This window comes from Plasmodium falciparum (genome assembly GCF_000002765.6).
Source record: "Plasmodium falciparum 3D7 genome assembly, chromosome: 6".
Lineage (NCBI taxonomy): Eukaryota > Apicomplexa > Aconoidasida > Haemosporida > Plasmodiidae > Plasmodium > Plasmodium falciparum.
Genome location: NC_004327.3, coordinates 850,001 through 872,349, shown reverse-complemented (window position 1 = coordinate 872,349; position 22,349 = coordinate 850,001). Strand labels below are relative to the sequence as shown.

At 19.3% G+C, this 22,349-nt stretch overlaps 8 protein-coding genes and 2 non-coding genes across 10 annotated transcripts in view; 6 read left to right on the top strand and 4 right to left on the bottom strand.

The window, feature by feature from the left end:
* Positions 1 to 147: 147 nt before the first annotated feature.
* On the top strand, positions 148 to 1,053 carry PF3D7_0621200 (pyridoxine biosynthesis protein PDX1; the record flags this gene model as incomplete). The annotated part of the gene is made up of 1 exon (XM_961103.1): positions 148 to 1,053. The coding sequence occupies one exon, from the start codon at positions 148 to 150 to the stop codon at positions 1,051 to 1,053; it is 906 nt and encodes a 301-aa protein (XP_966196.1).
* A 1,387-nt stretch (positions 1,054 to 2,440) lies between these two features.
* Positions 2,441 to 6,505, top strand: PF3D7_0621100 (conserved Plasmodium protein, unknown function; the record flags this gene model as incomplete). The annotated part of the gene is made up of 1 exon (XM_961102.2): positions 2,441 to 6,505. One exon carries the CDS (start codon positions 2,441 to 2,443, stop codon positions 6,503 to 6,505), a length of 4,065 nt encoding a protein of 1,354 aa, XP_966195.2.
* Positions 6,506 to 6,933: 428 nt separating this feature from the next.
* On the bottom strand, positions 6,934 to 9,468 carry PF3D7_0621000 (conserved Plasmodium protein, unknown function; the record flags this gene model as incomplete). Its single annotated transcript, XM_961101.1, has 1 exon — positions 6,934 to 9,468. One exon carries the CDS (start codon positions 9,466 to 9,468, stop codon positions 6,934 to 6,936), a length of 2,535 nt encoding a protein of 844 aa, XP_966194.1.
* A 1,116-nt stretch (positions 9,469 to 10,584) lies between these two features.
* PF3D7_0620900 lies at positions 10,585 to 10,665 on the top strand. Its single transcript has one exon. It is a non-coding gene; the product is annotated as a tRNA-Leu (tRNA).
* A 596-nt stretch (positions 10,666 to 11,261) lies between these two features.
* PF3D7_0620800 lies at positions 11,262 to 11,333 on the bottom strand. Its single transcript has one exon. It is a non-coding gene; the product is annotated as a tRNA-Ala (tRNA).
* A 902-nt stretch (positions 11,334 to 12,235) lies between these two features.
* PF3D7_0620700 (DnaJ protein, putative) lies at positions 12,236 to 13,324 on the top strand (the record flags this gene model as incomplete). Its single annotated transcript, XM_961100.1, has 1 exon — positions 12,236 to 13,324. One exon carries the CDS (start codon positions 12,236 to 12,238, stop codon positions 13,322 to 13,324), a length of 1,089 nt encoding a protein of 362 aa, XP_966193.1.
* Positions 13,325 to 13,739: 415 nt separating this feature from the next.
* Positions 13,740 to 14,624, bottom strand: PF3D7_0620600 (conserved Plasmodium protein, unknown function; the record flags this gene model as incomplete). Its single annotated transcript, XM_961099.1, has 1 exon — positions 13,740 to 14,624. The coding sequence occupies one exon, from the start codon at positions 14,622 to 14,624 to the stop codon at positions 13,740 to 13,742; it is 885 nt and encodes a 294-aa protein (XP_966192.1).
* Positions 14,625 to 15,237: 613 nt separating this feature from the next.
* Positions 15,238 to 17,190, bottom strand: PF3D7_0620500 (cleavage stimulation factor subunit 1, putative; the record flags this gene model as incomplete). The annotated part of the gene is made up of 1 exon (XM_961098.1): positions 15,238 to 17,190. The coding sequence occupies one exon, from the start codon at positions 17,188 to 17,190 to the stop codon at positions 15,238 to 15,240; it is 1,953 nt and encodes a 650-aa protein (XP_966191.1).
* Positions 17,191 to 19,394: 2,204 nt separating this feature from the next.
* PF3D7_0620400 (merozoite surface protein 10) lies at positions 19,395 to 20,972 on the top strand (the record flags this gene model as incomplete). Its single annotated transcript, XM_961097.1, has 1 exon — positions 19,395 to 20,972. One exon carries the CDS (start codon positions 19,395 to 19,397, stop codon positions 20,970 to 20,972), a length of 1,578 nt encoding a protein of 525 aa, XP_966190.1.
* A 513-nt stretch (positions 20,973 to 21,485) lies between these two features.
* The window catches only part of PF3D7_0620300 (conserved Plasmodium protein, unknown function), a gene marked incomplete at both ends in the record, with an annotated part of 2,460 nt that continues 1,596 nt past the window's right edge, over positions 21,486 to 22,349 (top strand). The window contains one exon of the mRNA XM_961096.1: positions 21,486 to 22,349. This exon is cut by the window's right edge and continues 1,596 nt beyond it. Within this exon, the coding sequence (XP_966189.1) occupies positions 21,486 to 22,349 (864 nt within the window).

The window sequence follows — 22,349 nt, the reverse complement described above, 5'->3', positions numbered from 1 at the left end:
TCAAGCAAAAAAAAAAAAAAAAAATATATATATATATATATATATATATATATATATATATATATATACAAATATATTATAATATATATATATATAATTTATATTTTATTTTTTATATATTCCTTTGATAAAAATTTGTTGATAATAATGGAAAATCATAAAGATGATGCAGTTTTATTAAAACACGGATGGTGCGAAATGCTTAAAGGAGGAGTTATTATGGATGTAAAAAGTGTAGAACAAGCAAAGATAGCTGAAGAAGCTGGAGCTATTGGTGTAATGGTTTTAGAAAACATTCCTTCTGAGCTTAGGAATAAGGAAGGTGTTGCAAGAAGTGTAGATCCATCAAAAGTAGAAGAGATAAAGAAATGCGTTTCTATTAATGTTCTTGCTAAAGTTCGTATTGGTCATTTTGTTGAAGCACAAATTTTAGAAGAGCTTAAAATTGATATGATAGATGAAAGCGAAGTATTAACAATTGCTGATGAAATGCATCATATTGATAAGCATAAATTTAAAACTCCTTTTGTATGTGGGTGTACAAATTTAGGAGAAGCTCTAAGAAGAATATCTGAAGGAGCTTCTATGATAAGAACTAAAGGAGAAGCTGGTACAGGTAATATTATAGAAGCTATTAAACATATAAGAACTGTAAATAATGAAATCAAATATTTATGTTCTTTAAGCGATAGTGAAGTCTATCATTTTGCTAAAAAAATTAATGCACCTATCGATCTTGTTTTACTTACAAAAAAATTAAAAAGATTACCAGTTGTTAATTTTGCTGCTGGAGGTGTTGCTACTCCAGCTGATGCAGCCATGTGTATGCAATTAGGAATGGATGGAGTTTTTGTAGGGTCAGGTATTTTCGAAAGTGAAAACCCAAGAAAAATGGCAGCTTCAATCGTTTCAGCTGTTAGCAATTTTAATAACCCTAAAATACTTTTAGATGTTAGTATGAATTTAGGAAAAGCCATGTGTGGAAGCACACGCGTTTCGGATAAATGGAAAAATAAAAATGAAGAACACACCAAATTTTTAACACCACAATGAACTCACAAAAAAAATAAAAAATAAAAAAAAAAAATAAAAAATAAAAATAAAAAAATAAATAAAAAATAAAAAATAAAAAAAAAATTAATAAAAAAAAAATTAAAAATGAAATATAATTATTTTTTAACCTAAAATATTTCAATTCATATTATTTACAGCATAATATATATCGATATATAAGCATATCGTTTTAATATTCCTTTTTTTTTTTTTTTTTTTTTTTTTTTTTTTTCATTTTCTTACTCCCAATATATCCAAAAAACCTTTGTTTCTATTGGAATATATAAATATATACATATATATATATATATATATATATATATATATGTTTAATTATTGTTTTATTTTTTTTATAGTATATATAATTTTATATAAAAATTTTGATTTAAAAAGAAAAAGAAAGATAAAGTTAGTTCTCCAACTTAATTAGTATCCGTATATGCATTTTTTATTTTTTTATTTTTCTTTTAACTCTATAAATTATCATATTTTATATATATATATATATATATTTATATAATATGTCTGCATACATATTACACATATATAATTTACCATATAACGTTTTATAGATTCTTTTTTTTTTTTTTTTTTTTTTTTTTTTATTACAATTTTACGTACGTATGTAACTTTTTGTTTATTCATAATTAACAAAATATAAAATAATATTAAAACACTGCACATAAAAGCATATCACACTTAATAGGGAAAATAAAAATATAAAATAGTATATACACATGTATATACCAATTTCTTTTTTTTTCTTTTTTTTTTTTTTTGTGTTTAATTAGAATAAATAAATATAAAAATATAATAAATATATATATATAAAAATTTATAAATATATATATATATATATATATATATATATTGTAAATATACATGTAAAAAAGAAAAATTATAAATTTGTGTATGCAAAAAAAAAAAAAAAAAAAAAATTCTTTGCAGCCATTATTATGATTATAATTATATTGTATTTCACATTTTTAATTTTTTTTTTTTTATTGTAATCGTTTTAGTTATGTAGGCAAACAACATATAATTCTTCTTATTTGAAGGAAAAAATAAATAAAATAAAATAAAATATGTACATATGTGTATTTATTTCTCGGTGAAAAATTAACATTATTTTTTTTGTGTAAATATTTTAATTAAATAATTTATAAGTATTTACTTTTATTATTATTTATATTCTATCGGTCCAACTTATATATATATATATATATATATATATTTACATATTTATATCATCCAAGTTAGTAATATATATATATATATATATATATTTATTTATTTATTTATTTATTTATTTATATATATTCATATTATATATATTATCCCTGTCCATGTTCAACTTCATTTCTTCTGATCTATTGTATATAACAAAATGATTGGAGGAGAAGTGGTTGTTGAAAAGAATCCATCTAAAAAATTTTGTATTGCTGAAAAGGAGAGATTATGTGAAAGTGTAATATGGGAAATGTTACAAAGTTATTATAAGAAGGCTGCTATTAATGCATGGAAAGAAAATGTAGTTCCATCATTTGTTACTAGTAACAGTAAGCTAGCTAAGGATTATGCTCGAGTAATAATAAATTATATGAAAGATTGGTTTAATAGTAATGAATGTGATCGTAATGTTCCTATATATATATTAGAAATTGGTGCAGGTCATGGGAAATTCACCTATTTAATTTTGAGAGCTTTATCAAAATATAAGAAATATTTTAAAAGTATGAATTTACCTGAAAGACCTTTTGTATATGTATTTACAGATATCGCCAAAGATAATATAACATATTGTATGAATCATGATAGATTAAAGAAATATATTAATACAAGAAATAGTAGTGATCAAACATTTACTAGTAAAAATCATTCATATGATGATTCTGAATTTGAAAAAAATCGAACAAATATATATTATTCATCTACAGATAATTCTTATAACTCAGATAATTCTTCAAACAATGAAACGGCTTATTATTCAGAAGAAAAGTTTACAAATGATCCTACATATTCTATGCTTGATTTTGCTTTTTTTGATGGGAATGAAACTACGGATAAAATTTATTTAGAAGTAACCAAGAAATATATACCTAGTAATACACCAATAGTTTTAATATGTAATTATGTTTTAGATTCCTTATTAACCGATGCTTGGGTAGTCAAAGGAGAAAATGATTTCAAAAGAGCATTAATATCAGTATATTCACCAAATGAAGAAAAAGATAAAACGGATGCTGATATTATGCTTCGAATGACTGTATCATGGGATTGGGAAAGTGTTAATATTGATGAAGAAATTAATAAAGAAGAAACAGATAATCCATCAGATTATTTAAGGAAATATAAAGATATATATACTGTATTAAAATTATATTCTTATATTGATAAACATCTATCTTTTGTATTTCCAGTAGGTGCATTTATTTTATTTAAAAGAATGTTAAAATTAAGTAATAATAAATTACTCTGTCTAATAGGTGATAAAGGATATCAATCTTATGAAGAATTTAAAGGATATAGAGATCCACATATGGTCGTTCATGGTAGTCTATCCTTTATGGTTAACTTGAATGCAATATGTCTTTTCTTTTTATCTTTAGGTGGATATTATATATATACACCTTATTCCGATAATTTTCAAATTGTCACATTATTAATGCACCAAAAAAATTATAAAAAAAATGAAGTACAAAATGATCCAAAATTAGCTAATATTTCACAAGTTGGGGAAAAGAAAATTCAACAAGATAATATTAAAGAATTTTATATTATCGACTTTTTTAAAAATTATATGAAGGATAAGGAACAAAGATCAAACATGCACGATTCGATCTATGATCACAAAAAAAAAAATCATACAATGAGTAATGCTTATAATAATAATAATGATTGTAAGAATAAAATTTTTAGATATTCCAAGAGAAGACTATTTCATGAGAATGTTTATAAAAAAATTAAAAAGATCAATCTGAAAAACTTAAACAATATGACCATAAAATTTGGAGGAACCATTTCTTCCTTTTATGATAATATTGAACAATTTCCACCTGATGTTTTAATAAACTGGCAAAAATCAGTTATTCATAATATTAATCATAATCCAGCTAATGTAAATATAAAAGAACTTATATCATTATTAAGATATTCTAATTATGATTCAGATGTTTTTTTTAATATTAGAAATTCCTTTATAAATTTAGTTACATATCCAAATATAAATGGTAGAACAGAAAAAGATATATTATTAGATATTCATGAATGTTATAAAAATTATTATTCTTTAAAAAATGATGAAGATATTGCTGATGTATGTGGACATATATGTATGAAATTTGGAGAATTTGAAAAATCGATATTTTATTTAAAAGAAAGTTTACGTAAATTTAAACATAATAGACATTCATCAACATATATTAATATTGCATCATGTTATAAGGTATTACGTAATTATAATAAATCTTTAAAATTTATAAGATCATCCATAAAATTATCAAATAAAGAAAATAAATATAAAAAATATATATCTCCAAATAATAATAATAATAATAAATATAATCAACAGCACAATAATAATTCTCATTCATATGATTTATTATATAACATACAATTTTGTTGTAATCCAATTACATATGCTATGATAGGTATAAACTATTATGTACAAAATGATGGAATATATTATCTATCCTTTGAAAACCGCATCAAATTAACACATATTCTTTTACTTACAAAAGAGGAAGAATCAGTACTAAAATATATGAATGCGAAATATAAAAAATCGGTATATGAAAAATCGACAAGTAAGGTAAATTTTTCAGAAATTAAGATAATTAAATTATATGATGATAATAAACTTACTACATTGGAAAAATTATGCCATCAGGATAATGAACAGAATGATGACAACAACGACCAAAAAAAAAACAACAACAAAAATGGCAATAATAATGATAATAATAGTAATAATAAAAAGGAAGATGATGTAAATAAAAAAAAATATATTATAAATCCTATTAAACACATTTCTTATCAAAATGTGGAATATTTAAAAGAAAAATTATCAGAATGTTTTGATAAATATGAATTTCAATTTTGTGTTATAGACGCGCCTTGGACTATCAAATCTGATATTGTAGAAATGGTATTGAATAGAAATAAACATATATTTACATATGGTACCTTATCTGATTCTTCTAAACGTTCTGAAGATGTCATTCTAAAATATAAAGAAAAATCTCAACAAATTAGCTGGATAAATAATAACTATATTCATGATGAATCACTATATGAATCCAGGTCATCCTTACATTATATACAAGGAGTTACCTCAGTGACTGTTACGCATTTTAGCATGAACTTATATAACAATATGAATAAAAACATTTCATCTAAAGAAATTTTAATAAATGATTTATGTAGTATTTTAAATATGCTACAAATTATATTGAATCTAAATTTAACTGGATTAACATCTAACTTTTTGAAAAAAAATAAAAATAACAATAATAATAATATTAATAACAATAATAATAATAATAACAGTAATAATGTTTTATACCATACGGAAGATAAAACAATGGAAAGCGAAACAGACAAGAGGGAACATGAAGCAAATAACACCTTATCACAAGAGGAACATACAAACAACAAATGTGATGTAAAAGAAAAAAATAATAATATGGTTGAACAAGATATATATGATGAGGATCATTACTACTGCCTTTCAGGAATTACCATGTTTTCACAACATAAAAATATTTCGGAAAACTCCAGTGTATATTGTAACTACTTATTAATGAATAATAAGAATGACGAATTTATTACAAAAATAAATATAGTTGGTGTAAATGGTTCCCTATGTTTAAAAAAGACCATATCCAATTGGTCCATTCAAATTTTTAACGTTAATAATGAAAAGATATATGACAAGTCAGGTAGAATAGCCACTGGACAAAATTCTAATGATGTATTTATCAATCAATATTTAATAAAAACTGATGGAAAATGTAACAATATTCAACATTATAAGGAATACGATTTAAAAGCTTCTTGTAAAGATTCAAGTGAAACAATCGATTCAGATATCGACATTTTGGAATTATCATCAGAATGTTCTTCTGATAATGATGAAAATAAAGATCATGAAAACAATGAAGAAGATAAAAACAAAGACGAAATGTTGAACGATTCATTAGAAACAGATATTATACCTGATAATAATTATAATAAATTATTGATAGACCGAAATTTAGAAATACTCAAAAAAGTCCCAGGAAAACGCTTTTACACAACAGATAAAGAAATATATGAAAATATGAATTTGGATGAAAATTTTATTGATATTTCTGTTAATAATAATTGTTTTTATTCACGAATTATTGAGGGAATAAATATGTCTTACAATAAGGGTGGAATAATGATACATTTTAAGTACAATATGGTATAATTTTTTACCTATGTTTGAAAGGCTTTCTTTATTTGTGTATAATAATTTTTTTTTTTATTACATTTTTTTTTTTTTTTTTTTTTTAGCTAGCTATGTAGCTATTTATTTATTAAAAGTTAAATATATGAATAAGAAAATATACATATATATATTTATAAAAAAAAATGATAAGAAAAAAAAAAAAAAAAAAAAATTTAAATAATATTCAAATATGTGTATGTAACATTTCAAATAAAAAAAGTAAATACAATATGTATAAATAAATATTTTTCAAATATAAAAAAAAATACTAAAAAAAAAAAAAAAAAAAAAAAAAAAAATTCTACCTCCGGCTTATTAAAAATCTATTATATAAAATAATATTTTATATTATATATTTTTTATATTATATATATTTTATGTTTGATATATTTTATGTTTTATCTTTGTTATATATCTATTTGAGAAAAATCATTTCCCAAAAAGTCATACTGTGTTAAATTAAGATAAGACGCAAAATCAAAGTTGGTATCCAATTGAGATTTATTACTTTTAATTTTTGTTATATATTTTTTAATTTCATTTAAAGAATCTTCAAATTGTTTTTGGAATTTTTTTTTTGAAATTTTTAATATTTCACATATTTCTTCATCTGTATAGATTTTTTTTTTTAAGAATAATCCGAATTTCATAAATATAATTAATTTGTTTATTTTTTTTTTCAACCCCTTACAAATAAATGTTCTCAACGCTTTTATTACTATATCATTATACATAATTTCATTAAAGCTATGTATATCATCTGAATTAACTATTAAATCTTTATATGTATTTTTTTCTTCATTTCCTGATTTATTATTATGATAAACTATAGGTTTTTCTGCATCTATGATATTAACAAATGATGTGAGAGCTTTTTCAACTCTTTCTTCCGATAAATTTAAACCTTCACTAATTTCTTTGATATTGGGTTTTCTATTATGTTTTTCTAAAAAGGAATCTTCAAATTTTTTGATTTTATTATATTCACTATATGTATGTGGAGATATAGATATAAACGATTTATGTTTTTGATAATAATTATAAGTACTATTTTTAGCCCATATATATACATATTTTGTTAAATTTTTTATACCCAATTTTTCAACATCATATTTCTTAAATCCATTTTTAACAGCATCAAGACTTACTAATAAAAAATCATCTTCACTTAAATTACTACTAAAATTTGCTTCTATTCTTTTAACTGTACTATTAATAAGAGGTATAAAATATATAAGTAGTTTTTGTGATAATTTTATTTTATTTTCTAATTTTTTTAAAAATATGTCTTTATCATAATTATATGCATACGTTAATTCTTCTAATAAGGGTGGTCTGTTTTCTAATTTTTCAATCAGATAAATGGAATTTTCAAAAAATACAATATCTTTAATACATTCCATAAATTTTTGTACTTCTACATTAATTAAATTTTCACAATCATTATATAAAACCTTTTCTGCATTATCAAAATAATCCATAAATATATCATAATTATTTTCATTATTTTTGTTATTATTATTAGTATTATGATCTCTTTTTAATATATTATCATTTTCCTTCAAATTATTTGGAGTATTTACATCATAATCATTTTGAACATTATTTTTCTTCCTATTCTTTTTATTTTTCTTATCATTAATAAGATTTGGTGATGGGTCTTGATCATCTAATATTTCATGACTTATATTATTTTCATTGTTATTTTTGGTATCTTCTTTTTTTTCTAATAAATCATAATCTAATGGTATATCATTATCTGTGTAATTATTTCTAAATAGTGTAAACATATTGGTTTTGTTATAAAAATAGGTTTTGATTAATAAATCTTCATCTTCTTTTTGTACTAAATTTTTCATTTTATAAATATAAACAATTAATTTTTTTAAGTTTTCTACTGACATATTAATTTCTTTAGACCATAAATCTAAAGTTAAAATTTTTTTTTGATCTCTTATACTTTCATAATATTCTAATCTTAATTTATGAAATAGATATTGTTTTATAACTTCTGTTTTAACTGTTTGACCATTTAATAATAAAATGGTTTCTTTCATTTTATTTTTTTTCTTCTTAAAAATGCTTTTATCTTTTAATGTTGACAAAATGATACTAAGCTTTTTTTTTTCTCGTTCATATATTTCATTCATATAACCTCTTTTTAGTTTCAGTTTTATTTTACACTTATTATTAATATTATTTTTACTGTTATTATTATTTTTACTGTGTTCATTTTTTATAGTAGTTTCTTCTTCTGATTTATTATCATCATTTTCCAAATCTTCTGAAACATTTTTTTTATTCTTTATATTTACTGTATAAATTTTCTTTCCTTTTTCATTACTATTAAGTAGAAATGATAAGTTCGGATTTGAATTTAAGACAAAATAATTTATTATACCATCATCAAAATTTACATGTTCATCTACAGTTTTGTTAATCATATCACTATAACATAAATTATTAAAATAGTTATTATTTTTATTTATTTCTTTGCTTACATCTTTTTTGGATATCTTATTTTTATTTTCAACTATATTATCGTAATAATCTTCTTTTACTCTAGATCCTATATTATATTTTTTTTTTATTATTCCTTTGAAGGTTTCCAAAATTGTTTTTTTTTTATTATGCTTATTTGACGTGTATACATTTTTTTTGTGTGTAAATAAATCATATTTTATAGGTTTAAGAAAATTATAACTATTTTTTCTTGTCCTATCATTTTTTATATGATAGGAGTGAACTATCCATATATCTTTATGACATAATAATAGGCCTAAAACCCATACATATTTAAACAATATGCATATGTTATTTATTATTTTATTATTATTTCTTTTGTTTTTCTGTCCCTTTTCTTTTTTAATTCTTATATTTAAAATGATAATTTTTAAAGTTTCTAAAAAACATAAAAGATGGTATTTTATGCTGTAAATCATTCCACATAATATATTTTCATGGTAAACATATTATATATCCTAAAAAAGATATTCTCAACATATATTAATCTTTAAACAAAAAGTAATACTTTTGTTATTTAATAATAGCACATACATTGTATTTTGTTTGGCATATATATGTAATATATATATTTATATTTATAATATATATATATATATTTTTCTTTTTTTTTGTAAGTTCATTTAAATGACATATAAATACCTCTTCAATGTAATATTTTGCCTTCTAGAATCCCATTACAATTAATTTTATTTTTTTTTATAACTAAAAAAATATAAATAAATATAAATAAATAAATAAATATATATATATATATATATATATATATATATATATATATATATATATATATATAACATTTAAACAAATTATAATATATTACAAAGGGATTAAATTCCACCCAAAAAAAAAAAAAAAATAAAAAAAAAAAAAAAAAAAAATATAAACATATAATATATATATATATATATATATATATATATTATATATTATGTTACTTTATAATATTCAGCGGTCATATATATCAAAATATAATAATCCATTCATTTAACATATACAAAATTTATATATTAATTATTCATGAGTTCCTTTTTATTATAAAATAGATATATATAATTTATCATTCTCCAAATTAAATACCATCATATGAAATCTCAAATTTATATATGTATATAACATATATATATATATAATATATATATATATTTTAATTTTTTTTTTATAATGTTGATATATACACATTTGTGATAATCCCTTATTTTATTTATTCATTCTTGTAATATTCTTTTTACAATTAAATAAAATGAAAATATATGCTTATTTTCCCTATATAAGTTAATATATACAACTTGTTTTAATACAATTTATTACTATATTATTATTTAATATATTAAAAATTCTATAAAAAGTAAGTGTATATGTAAATTCAAATACAGATTACTCTTTGTATGAATTAAATATAAAGAAATATATATTATTTCACTCTTATATTAAAAAATATTGTAAAAATGAAATAATAATATTCTCAAAATTTATCTTAAAAATATACAAAATAGAATTAGATCAAGTTGGAAAAAATGACATTTATAATGTTCGACAGAATGGCCGAGCGGTCTAAGGCGCTACAGTCAGATTGTAGTCTGTATAAGGCGTGGGTTCGAATCCCGCTTCTGTCAAACAAAATTTTAAAATTTTGTCATGAATAGAGCAAGGGGAAAAACGAAATAAATAAAAATGCATAATAAATAAGAACAATAAAAAACAATATATATATATAATATCTTATAATTATTTATAATAATATATTAATTATATATATATATATATAATATATGAATTATTTTTTTATTATAAATAAATAAAAGCATATATAAATAATTTGGCAATATAAGAGGAAAATAATTTTATATTTTTATAATATCTACTTAATTATAATATATATATATTATGAGAATAAAAAAGAATTAAAATTTGTATACTTAAATATTTTATAATTTATATTATTCCTTGGATAATAGTACTATTAATAAAACTTTTGAATTTTTTACTAAACAGTATTATTAATTTAATATATATATAAAATAATATATAATTCAATTTTGTAATAAAATGATAATAGTATATTTATTTACCATAAATTATTTTTTTTTTTAAAAAATAATTATATATAATTTTTTTAACAAAAAAATATAATAATATATAAATTATTTCTATAAAACTTTTTCTATTTGGTTCTCTCCATTATGTTTTTTCATCTTTATTTTGTCCTTCATGGACCAGCCGGGAATCGAACCCGGGAACTTTCGCATGCGAAGCGAACGTGATACCACTACACTACTAGCCCAAGGAGTAATAAGGCTACTTTTTTAATATTAATTTATATTGATATATATATTATTTTGATATTATATTTAGAATATATGTTCATATAAAATATATTATATATATATATATATATATATATATTTCTCATTTTATTTTATTTCATTTTTTAAAAAAAAAATTTCTTGTTTTCCTTCAATGTTTTATATATAACATATACAACAAAACATAAATAATTTCCAGATATTTGTTCATATACACACTTTTGATAAAATATGTTATAGAAATAATTTTCTCTATTTTTTTAATTTGTTTTTTTTTTCCTTCTTAAAAGCTTAATCTCACTTTATTCAAAAAAAATAAAAAATAAAAAATAAAAAATAAAAAAGAATATATAAATAAAAATATATATTTATATATATATATATGTGTATAATGTAAACTATACAAATTAAATAATCTAATTATATCAAAATTTCCATTTTTTTAATCATTAAAAAAAAAAAAAAAAAATACATATGAAATATTGTAAAATAATATATACACATTGAAATATTAAAAATTATATTGTGCACAAAAAAAAAAAAAAAAAAAATAAAATAAAATAAATATATAAATAAAATAAAAATAAATAAAAAATAAAAAAAAAAAATAAATAAAATAATATATATATATATATATATATATGGGTAAATTTTTAAAGGCCCATTTCATAATTGAAAAAATAAAGAACATATGAATTTTTATATAATATATATATTTGTGTTACGTATCATAAAATAATAATTTTGTAAAACTTTAATAAATAAAACATGTATAAAGTGTACAATCTGTCAAAATAAAATTAATATTTTTATTACCACCATACTAATAAAATATCACATATATATATATATATATATATATATTAATATAATTACAAAAATGAACACCATTTTGACTGTAAATAAAACAAACGAACTTGGTGAGAAGAATGAAAAGAATGAAAGTTTATATGAACCAAGCTCCGACATAGACAACAATATAATTTTAAACATTAACTCAATGAATAGTGAACATAAGAAATATTTTTTAAATAATTATATATCAAAAATAAAATATATGAGAAGTAGTTATTCAAAACCTAAGTATTATGAAATATTAAATGTTAATGTAAAATCGGATGCTAAGACAATACGTAAAAGTTATTTAGCCTTGTCTAAATTATTAAGTGTGAATAAAAAGTTGTCAAGAGAATATGAAGAATGTTATTATTTAATTCAGAAATCATATAAAATATTAACAAATAAATTTGAGAAATTTTATTATGATGTATTAAATAATTATATTGATGAAAATACTATAGAAGAACAAAGATATATGTTAGAAAAAGAAGCTGATATTATTTATGCAAATAAAATTGAAGAATTAAAAGATATATATGAAATTAAAATAAAAGAAGAACAAAATAAAAATGGATTAATTATAGAAAAAGCATTATATGGTGATTTATCGTTAAAAGAAGAATGTATAAATAATTGTTTTAATATTGAATCTATATCTGAACAACATTTACAAGGTCCATATATTGATTTAACAAAAATATTACAATGTAAAGTTGAAAATAGTTCTTTGTTATATAATGATGATTTTTCTTTTGCTTATTTTTGTGATATACCAAAACCTTTAATTAAAATTTCTAGTAAACAAACAAAAAAAAAATTATATTCACATATATTACAAGATACAGAAATGTATTTATATATAAAATATAAATTCTTAAATGTATATCATGAACTTATAGTTGTGGACAGATCAAACTTTTCTTTACCACAAAGTTCTCATAGAGTTTTTGGAGATAGAATTAGTGGCCCTTTCTCACCAGTTAATGTTTTAAAAATGACACATATATCAAGTTCTTTCAAAGATAATATACTTAAATTTTTCTCAAAAAATAAATTTTATATTACTTTATTTACAACCATAGTTTTATGTGCCCAATCGATCAAAATTAAAATGAATAAGTTGGAATGAAACAAAAAAAAAAAAAAAAAAAAAATTCATATGTATAAATGGGTATATACTCATTTATTGGTGGGTCATTATATATATGTATATATGTGTATATATATATGTATATATGTGTATATATATATGTATATATGTGTATATATATATGTATATATGTGTATGTATATATGTATATATGTGTATGTATATATGTATATATGTGTATGTATATATGTATATATGTGTATGTATATATGTATATATGTGTATGTATATATGTATATATGTGTATGTATATATGTATATATGTGTATGTATATATGTATATATGTGTATGTATATATGTATATATTTATGTGTGCAATTTTTTTATATAGTTGTTCCTTTTTTTTTTTTTTTTTTTTTTTTTTTTTTATGATGTATAAGATTACTCCACAATTTATTTATCAAATGATCTATAAAATTCTATAAAGTTTGTCAACTTTTTATAAAATTTTGTTATAAATAAAGTATGATTTGTTTCATATATATTATACATGTCTGTTATGATATTATATATATAATTCCTTTTGTTATCACTTAAATAATTAATAAAAAGATTAAATGTATCTTTTGTAAAATAAAATGGAGGTTCTATTCGAATATTTTCATAATATAAATTTACTTTTTGAAAAATTTTACTTGCATCATATTCTTGCTTATTATCTTTAAAAAAAAAGTTTGTGATATAATTACACATATTTTTCTTTTTCATATCCATTATTTCCACTTGTATTATATTAATTTGTTTTTTTAATTCCTCATTTTGTTTTTTATAGAAATTATTTTCTTTTATTAAATTTTTTCTTTTTATACTATTTGTATTATTTTCTTCTTCAATATTTATTTGAAAAAAATTTATTAAATAATCATGTGGATTTAAATTACTATCTTTATTCTTTATTAAATCTAAAAATAATTGTACAAAAGTAAGAAATAAATCACTATCACATATGTATTTCATAAATGAATAAAATTCTTCCTTTTCTTTATTATGAATTATGCATTTTATATATTTTTTCATAGTATCATATTCCAAATCAATATTGGATGAAGACTTTTCATTTTTTTTGTTTTTCTTTTTTTTCTCATCTTCTTCTTTTTCAAAATCATATATTAAATTATCATTTAATATATTCAAACATTTTTCATTGTCATCCTTTATATCTAATTCGGAAGGTTCAACAAAACTTTCCATGTTACTATCATTATTACTACTCCACGTAGATATTACTTCAATATTTTCAAGTAACTTACAGTTCTCTTGTTCTAATTTTGTAGACATATTTTTTATAATATTTTCTCAAAAGGAAATTAAACATACACAAATGATTATATGCATATATATGGTATACTATAAGAATAAAAAGGGTACATAAAATAATAATATAATAATAATACTTGCACAATAAATAAATAAATAAACATATATATATATATATATATATATATATATATATTACAATAAATCTTTAGGATTATTAAAAATTAACCTAATTATATATATATATATATATATATTTTTTTTACGTTTAATTTGGAAGACATCATCAAAAAGTAGTTTAAAAAAAAAAGAAATAAAAAAATATTATTAATCATTGGGATCAATTATTTATGGCTCAAAAATGAACTAATATAGAAGACCCAAATGTGTAGTTTTCAAAAAAAAAAAAAAAAATTAAAAAAAAAAAATAACGAGAAACTTAAAAAAAAAACAAAAATAATAATAATAAAGATAATAATAATAATAGTAATAGTAATAATCCACAAATTGATATATATACATATAAACAAGTAGACATCTATTTTTGTCCTATGAAAAAAGACATTACTTATTATTTTTTTTTTTTTTTTTTTTTTTTTTCATAGAAGTATTTGTATACTATAATAATATTTCGCTAATTAAGTGTTGACAAATACCTTTGCTCAATTTGAATGTGCTTACATAAACAATCATATCCTGATGTATACACACTGAATAAGCCTGCTGCATTAACAATGTCCGATATTTTATCGTTATGTATATTTTGTATATTATATTCCATATTTCCAAAATAAGCATTATATATATATAGTTGCGATTTAAAATATTCATTAGGTTGAATTATATTAGCTATAAAATATTCATTGTTCATAAATATACTTTTATTAGATGAACATGATAAACCATTACCAAAAGTAAATAAGGATTTGAAATTTCGTAAATCCCAGATTTTACTTTGTCCATCTAATCCTGCTGTTAACATATAAAATCCTGATTTATTAAATTTGACAGATTCAATAGAATAACCATTATGAGCATTAAATTGTGTATGTACTAATTTTGAATTATGACCATCCCAAATTTTAATATGACCATCATCACTAACGGAAGAATACATTGTACCATCTATAGTTCCATGAATATCATTAATTGTTGACGTATGATATTTATATGTATCTATTGATTTAAAGCAAGTTAAAGTTTGTAAATCATACATTTTTAATATGTTTTCATTTCTATTACTTGCATATAAAAAATCTCCACATGGATGTACATACATGGATATATATGGATTTTTATCCTGAATAGAAATATTTTGATAAGTTTCTTCGAATTCTTTACGCATATAATAATTTTGTTTTTTCATCTTAAATATTTTATTTACATCAATTATTTGTATTGTACAATCATCACCTCCAGAAAATAAAATATTTTTAAATGGATGGAACTTTATACAATTCACTTTTCCTTTATGTTTATCTATATTATAAATTTTTTTCTTATTTTTTATATCATACATTTTTGATATCTTTACTATGTTATCTGAACCACCTGAACACAATATACTATTATTATAATTTATATCACAACATAAACATTTGTTTTTGTGTATCAATTCAATTTGATCATTTACTTCATAAGAATAAGTCCTTCTTACTCTTTCGCTATTTACATCATAGTTTAATATAAAATTGTTATTATTATACATTTTTAGTTTTATGTTTAGAACGTTGTTATCTACTAATTTGTTTAATATATTGGGATTATCACTAGATACATTATTAATGTCATCTTTTTCGTCATCACTATTATCATCATTATTTTCATTATCATCATTATCATCATTATTGTTATTATTTTCATTATTGTTATTATTTTCATTATTGTTATTATTTTCATTATTTTCATTATTTTCATCATTATTAAATTTTTTTTCATCATCTTCGTGTTCGTCCTTTTGCTCTTCTTCCTTCTTAACTTTTATATCATCCTCCTTTTTTACCTTTTCCTTATCTTCCCTTTTGATTTCTTCATCATCCACGTTTTTATCTTTTTCATAACATTTTTCCCTTTTGAGAAGTTGAAAAAAATTTAAATTATCACTTTTTAAATACATGTTAAAAAGGAAATCTCCTTTTACATATTTATTTTCTTCCAAATTATTTAGCTCTGCCTTCATAATATTGTATGACTCTATTAAGTTGTCATCCAAAAGTTGTTTTAACACTAGTTCATAAAAACCTATTTTATCAATATTTAAAAATATATCTTTTCTTTGAACCTTTTCATATTTATATTCATCATCATAATAGTCTTCACCATTATCATAGTCCTCTTCATAATCGCACTCATTATCGTCATGGTAATTATAATTATCATCATCATTTATATTATCATCATCTATATTATTTCCATTCATATTATTATCGCCAACTTCATCTTCTTCGCTCTTTTCTTCCAACTCTCCTTCAGCATAATTTTCATCTATTTCATCTTCTATGACAACACAATTATCGCTATCATTATTTTTTTTATTCATTTCATTATTTGATGATAAAAGTTTATTGATAGCATTCAAATCCTTCATTAATCAAATTTGAACTAAATATATGGAAAAAATATATATATATATATATATATATATTTCCATAAAATATATTTAGATAAATAAATAAATATATATATATATATATATATATTTTTTTTTTTTTTTTTCATCAAATAATTAATACATAAAAATATATAAATCAATAAATATTATATATTAATGTTGGAATCTCATTTTTTCTACTATTAAAAATTATATATTCATATTTATAATTTAATTATAATGTTTTATAATCTTAATAAGATACAGAAATATAATTTATTTCATAACGTCGCAAAGTTAAATATAAAAAAAAAAGAATAATATTATAAGTATAACAAAATAAAAAATATTTGGTTTAATTATATAATATAATGTATGATGATATTTACATATTGTATTAATATAATATATATATTATATATATATATATAAAGGTTATTATTTCATATTATAAAATATATATACGTAAAATAATATTATATATATTAATTAATATATTCCTTATTTTTATTATTATATCAATAATTACAAATTTTTCTTTTTTGAATTAAATATAAAAAATAACATGTATAAAAATTATTCTTTATATAAATATGTTTATATAAAAAATTATTATATCATATAAATGATATATATTATTATAGCCTAACTTATTTTAATATGAAGAGGATAATTCATATTTTGTTAATATGATATAATTATTTATATATTATTAAAAACATTCTACTTATAATAAAAAAAAGTAGTTGTAAATATATATATATATATATATATATTATAATTTGTGTTATGTCAGAATATATAATATATCTCTCCTTATATTAATAATACTATTTATTAATTAATAACCTTCAATTTGTGGAGATATTAATTTTTTTTAATTATAATTTATATGATTATAATAGAAAATAAGTAAAAATATATATATATATATATATATATGTATATCATTAGAGGTTATTATATGTCATAGGATGAATTGAATAGAACCACACTTTAAATGATTTAATACGTTCCTTTAACAACTTGAATTTATTCGAATTTCCTATTCTTATTTTTATAATACATAATTGATTATAATATTATTTGGTTTCTTTTTTCCATCATATATATATATAATCGTTATTATGTATAAAATATAAAAGGTTCATCTAAAAAGTACATTTCAATATCAATTGTTTTTATATTTTATATGTTTTGTCTATATTTTGTAAACAATCCATTTATTTCTAAGTAATAACCTTTACATTCTAAACATGTTCAATAATAATAGAAACACACACACATTTTTAATAATACACCATACGTATTATTATATATATATATAAAGAAAAACTAATTATTATTCTTTTAACGTTTTTCTTATTTTTTATTAGATATATAACAAAATATAAAATATATTAAATAATATATATTTATTTAGACTTTTTACTTCTATGTCTATTTTTTTTTTTTTTTTTTTTTTTTTTTTTTTTTTTTTTTGGTAGTAATATATTACGACTTCTGTACATAATATATAAAAGAAAAAAAAATTATATACATATATATATATATATATATGTGTTTATTTTTTTTTTTTTATTATTCGATATTTTCTGTTGTAATTTATTAAAATTCTATTTGAATTATTTTATTTTTATTTAATTTTATTTATTTTTAATTGATATGCTATATCGTGCCATATTTTTTTATGATTAGGAGAAAATTATTTTTATTTGAATTTTAACTTTTCCATATTTCATTTTTCACTCTGTAATAAGATAAAATAAAATAACATAACATAACATAATATTTATATAATTAAATTTCTTATTACTGAATTATTTTTTCAACAATTATTATATAATTAATTAGAAGTGCATTAGGTAACAACTGTCGAATAAATATATATATATATAATATATATATAGTTTTTTTTTTTTTTTTTTTTTTTTTTTTTTTTTTTTTTTTTTTTTTTTTTTAAATAGTTTCTTTTAATTCGATACGACTGCTTTCATGTAAATTTATAATATTATTTTCTTTTTAATTTAATAAAATTTATTATATATATATATATATATATATATGTGTATATATTCATTTATTTACTTACCTTTTTGTTGTTTTAAATATTATATAAACACCTTGTCTATAAGTATTAATATAATAATATTTATCCAAAATTGACATAAAATTTGGAACGAACTAGCAAGGTAAATAATATGATGTTTTTTAAGTGTAATCAGGTTTTTACCTTGGTTTTTTTGTTGCTCTTATATTTTAACAATATTGTCTACACCCATGTAGATGATATAAAAAATACATCCCAGAAGAAAATTACATATGATAAATATAATAAAAATAAAGAAAATATGAATAATGAAAAAAATGATAATAAAGATAATAAAGATAATATTTATAATGATAATATTAATAATGATAATATTAATAATGATAATATTAATAATGAAGATGAGTATAAATTTTTATCTATGAAACATTATAAAGATAGTTTATCAAATAAATTAAATAATGAAAATGATCATATGAACTATTTAATAAGAAAAAGAAAAGATAATACTCAAGGAAGTCAACATTTCAATGAAAATATTGAAAATAATGAAAATGTTGAAAATAATGAAAATATTGAAAATAATGAAAATAATGAAAATATTGAAAATATTGAAAATAATGAAAATAATGAAAATAATGAAAATATTGAAAATAATGAAAATAATGAAAATAATGAAAATTCATCTATCATGAATTCAGAATCATATAATAATATTATCAATTCTAATGAACATAATGAAGAACAAATAAAAAAAAAAGAAGAAGATTTAATTGAAGCATTTTTCCCATTTATATTAAAAAAATTAGATAACGAATCATTATCTCTTGATAATAAATATGATGATTATTATAATTTACCAAATGATCATAATGACACACATAAAGAAAATTCAAGTGATCATAATTTATTAGGATATAAATTGGGTAACAATCTAAAATCATATTTGATAGAAGAAAATGATGTTTCTCAAAAAAAAACTGATGACATAAATGAAAGTGCAAGTAGTGACTCTGAAAACATTCAAGAAATTCTCAGTACGGATTCAAATACATCTCATTTGAAGGAACGAAAAAATCAAAAAGCTCCACCCGGTGAACATAAACCAGAAGTAAAAAATGCATTGTTAAATTCACAAGTAGCTTCACCTAAAGGAGAAGATGAAAAAAAATCACAACCTCAACACCCTTTAGTTAATAGTGGGGATCAATTACAACATCCAAAAGAAATTGATGAGAATGCGGAAAAAATAAGAAGAACGTTATTAAAAGAAAGCAGGGATATTAAAAATACAACAGCCATAATAGACGAAACAGTATATAAATTTGAACAACTCATTATGAAAGGAAGATATTATGCCACTGCAGTGAGAAATTTTGTTATATTTAAAGTAAATTATATTTGTGAATATTCCAAATGTGGACCCAATTCACGTTGTTATATTGTCGAAAAAGATAAAGAACAATGTAGATGCCGACCTAATTATATAGTTGATATGAGTGTAAATTATTTTAAATGTATACCTATGAAAGATATGAACTGTTCAAAAAATAATGGAGGTTGTGATGTAAATGCAGAATGTACTATTGTTGAAGGTGCAGTAAAATGTCAGTGTTCACATCTTTATTTTGGTGATGGTGTATTTTGTGTAAAGAATTCTCAAACAAAACAAACTTTATATATTTTATTTATAGTAATATTGTTAGTTTTTCAAAATTTTTTCATTTAAAATATAAATAATACCGATAAATGAAGATTCATATGTAAATAATAATGGCATTAATTAATTATTATTTTTTTTTTTTTTAATTCTTTCAATCTCATTCAAAAATTAAAATAACGTTTTCCTATTTTGGGATTATTATAATTTATATATTATCTAATTTTTTTTTTTAAAATATATATATGAATAAATTGATGAAAAAAGGGAAAAAAAAGAAAAAAAAAAAAAAAAAAAAAGGAGAAAAAATATAAATATATAAATATATAAATATATGTGATATAATTATTTTTTCAATATAAATAAATAAATAAATAAATATATATATATATATATATATATATATATGTATGTATGTGTTCTTTTTCTTAAATTATATAATTGTAGAAGGTATAGAAAATTAGCAGGGGGACAATTTCCTTTTCAGTATCATAAAATTGATATATTCATTTTGGAACCATGAAAAAATAGAAAAAAAAAAAAAAAAAAAAAAATGTAATTATAATAATTATCATTATTATTATGAAAAAGATGGATATGAAAGTTAGTGTAGAGAGGCTGAAAGCGTCATGTAAAATTATCATTAATAACTTAAAACACCAGAATAAATATTTAATTTTTGTTAAAAAAGGTAAATTAATAAATATCAAAAAAAAGGATAATGAAGAAAAGCATAGAAGAGATCATATTTTTCAGAATAATTCAGGATATTATAAAAATAATGCTCATATTAATAGTAGTATTAATTTTTCTTTCTTTTTTTTGAACTCATTTATTCATGATATAAAGGAACATAATAAATTATATTTATTGAATAAAAGATATTTAAGTAGTAATATATTTTATACACAAAGGGTTAAAGAATATGAAGGTGCAAATAATAAACGCATTGGTTTTGAACATATTATAAGAATTTTGAAATCTTTAACAAATGTAAAATATAATAATAAGGTGAATTATAGCCTAGAAAAAAAATTGATATTGTTATTACCACATATATATGAAGAATGTAGAATGAATTATGTACACATGTCATGTATTTTATATAATTTTCATAAATTAAAAAATAAGATTTCAAATGAATATAAAAAAGGAATTTACAACGAATTTAACAAGATATTTGTACATCATATAAATCAATTTAGTTTAAAAGAATTAATTATTATATTAAAATGCTTACTAGAAGAAAAATATGTACAAAATGATAAAATTATACATTTTTGTATTTTTAAATTCATCTATTATATGTGTATGGATATATTATATAACAATAGAAATGAGAACTTTTCTTTAAATTTTCTAAAAATTTTAACAAATGATCCTTTCAAAGAATATATCAAAACGTTTTTTGTCTTAAATATTAATAAAATAAATATAAATGATGAT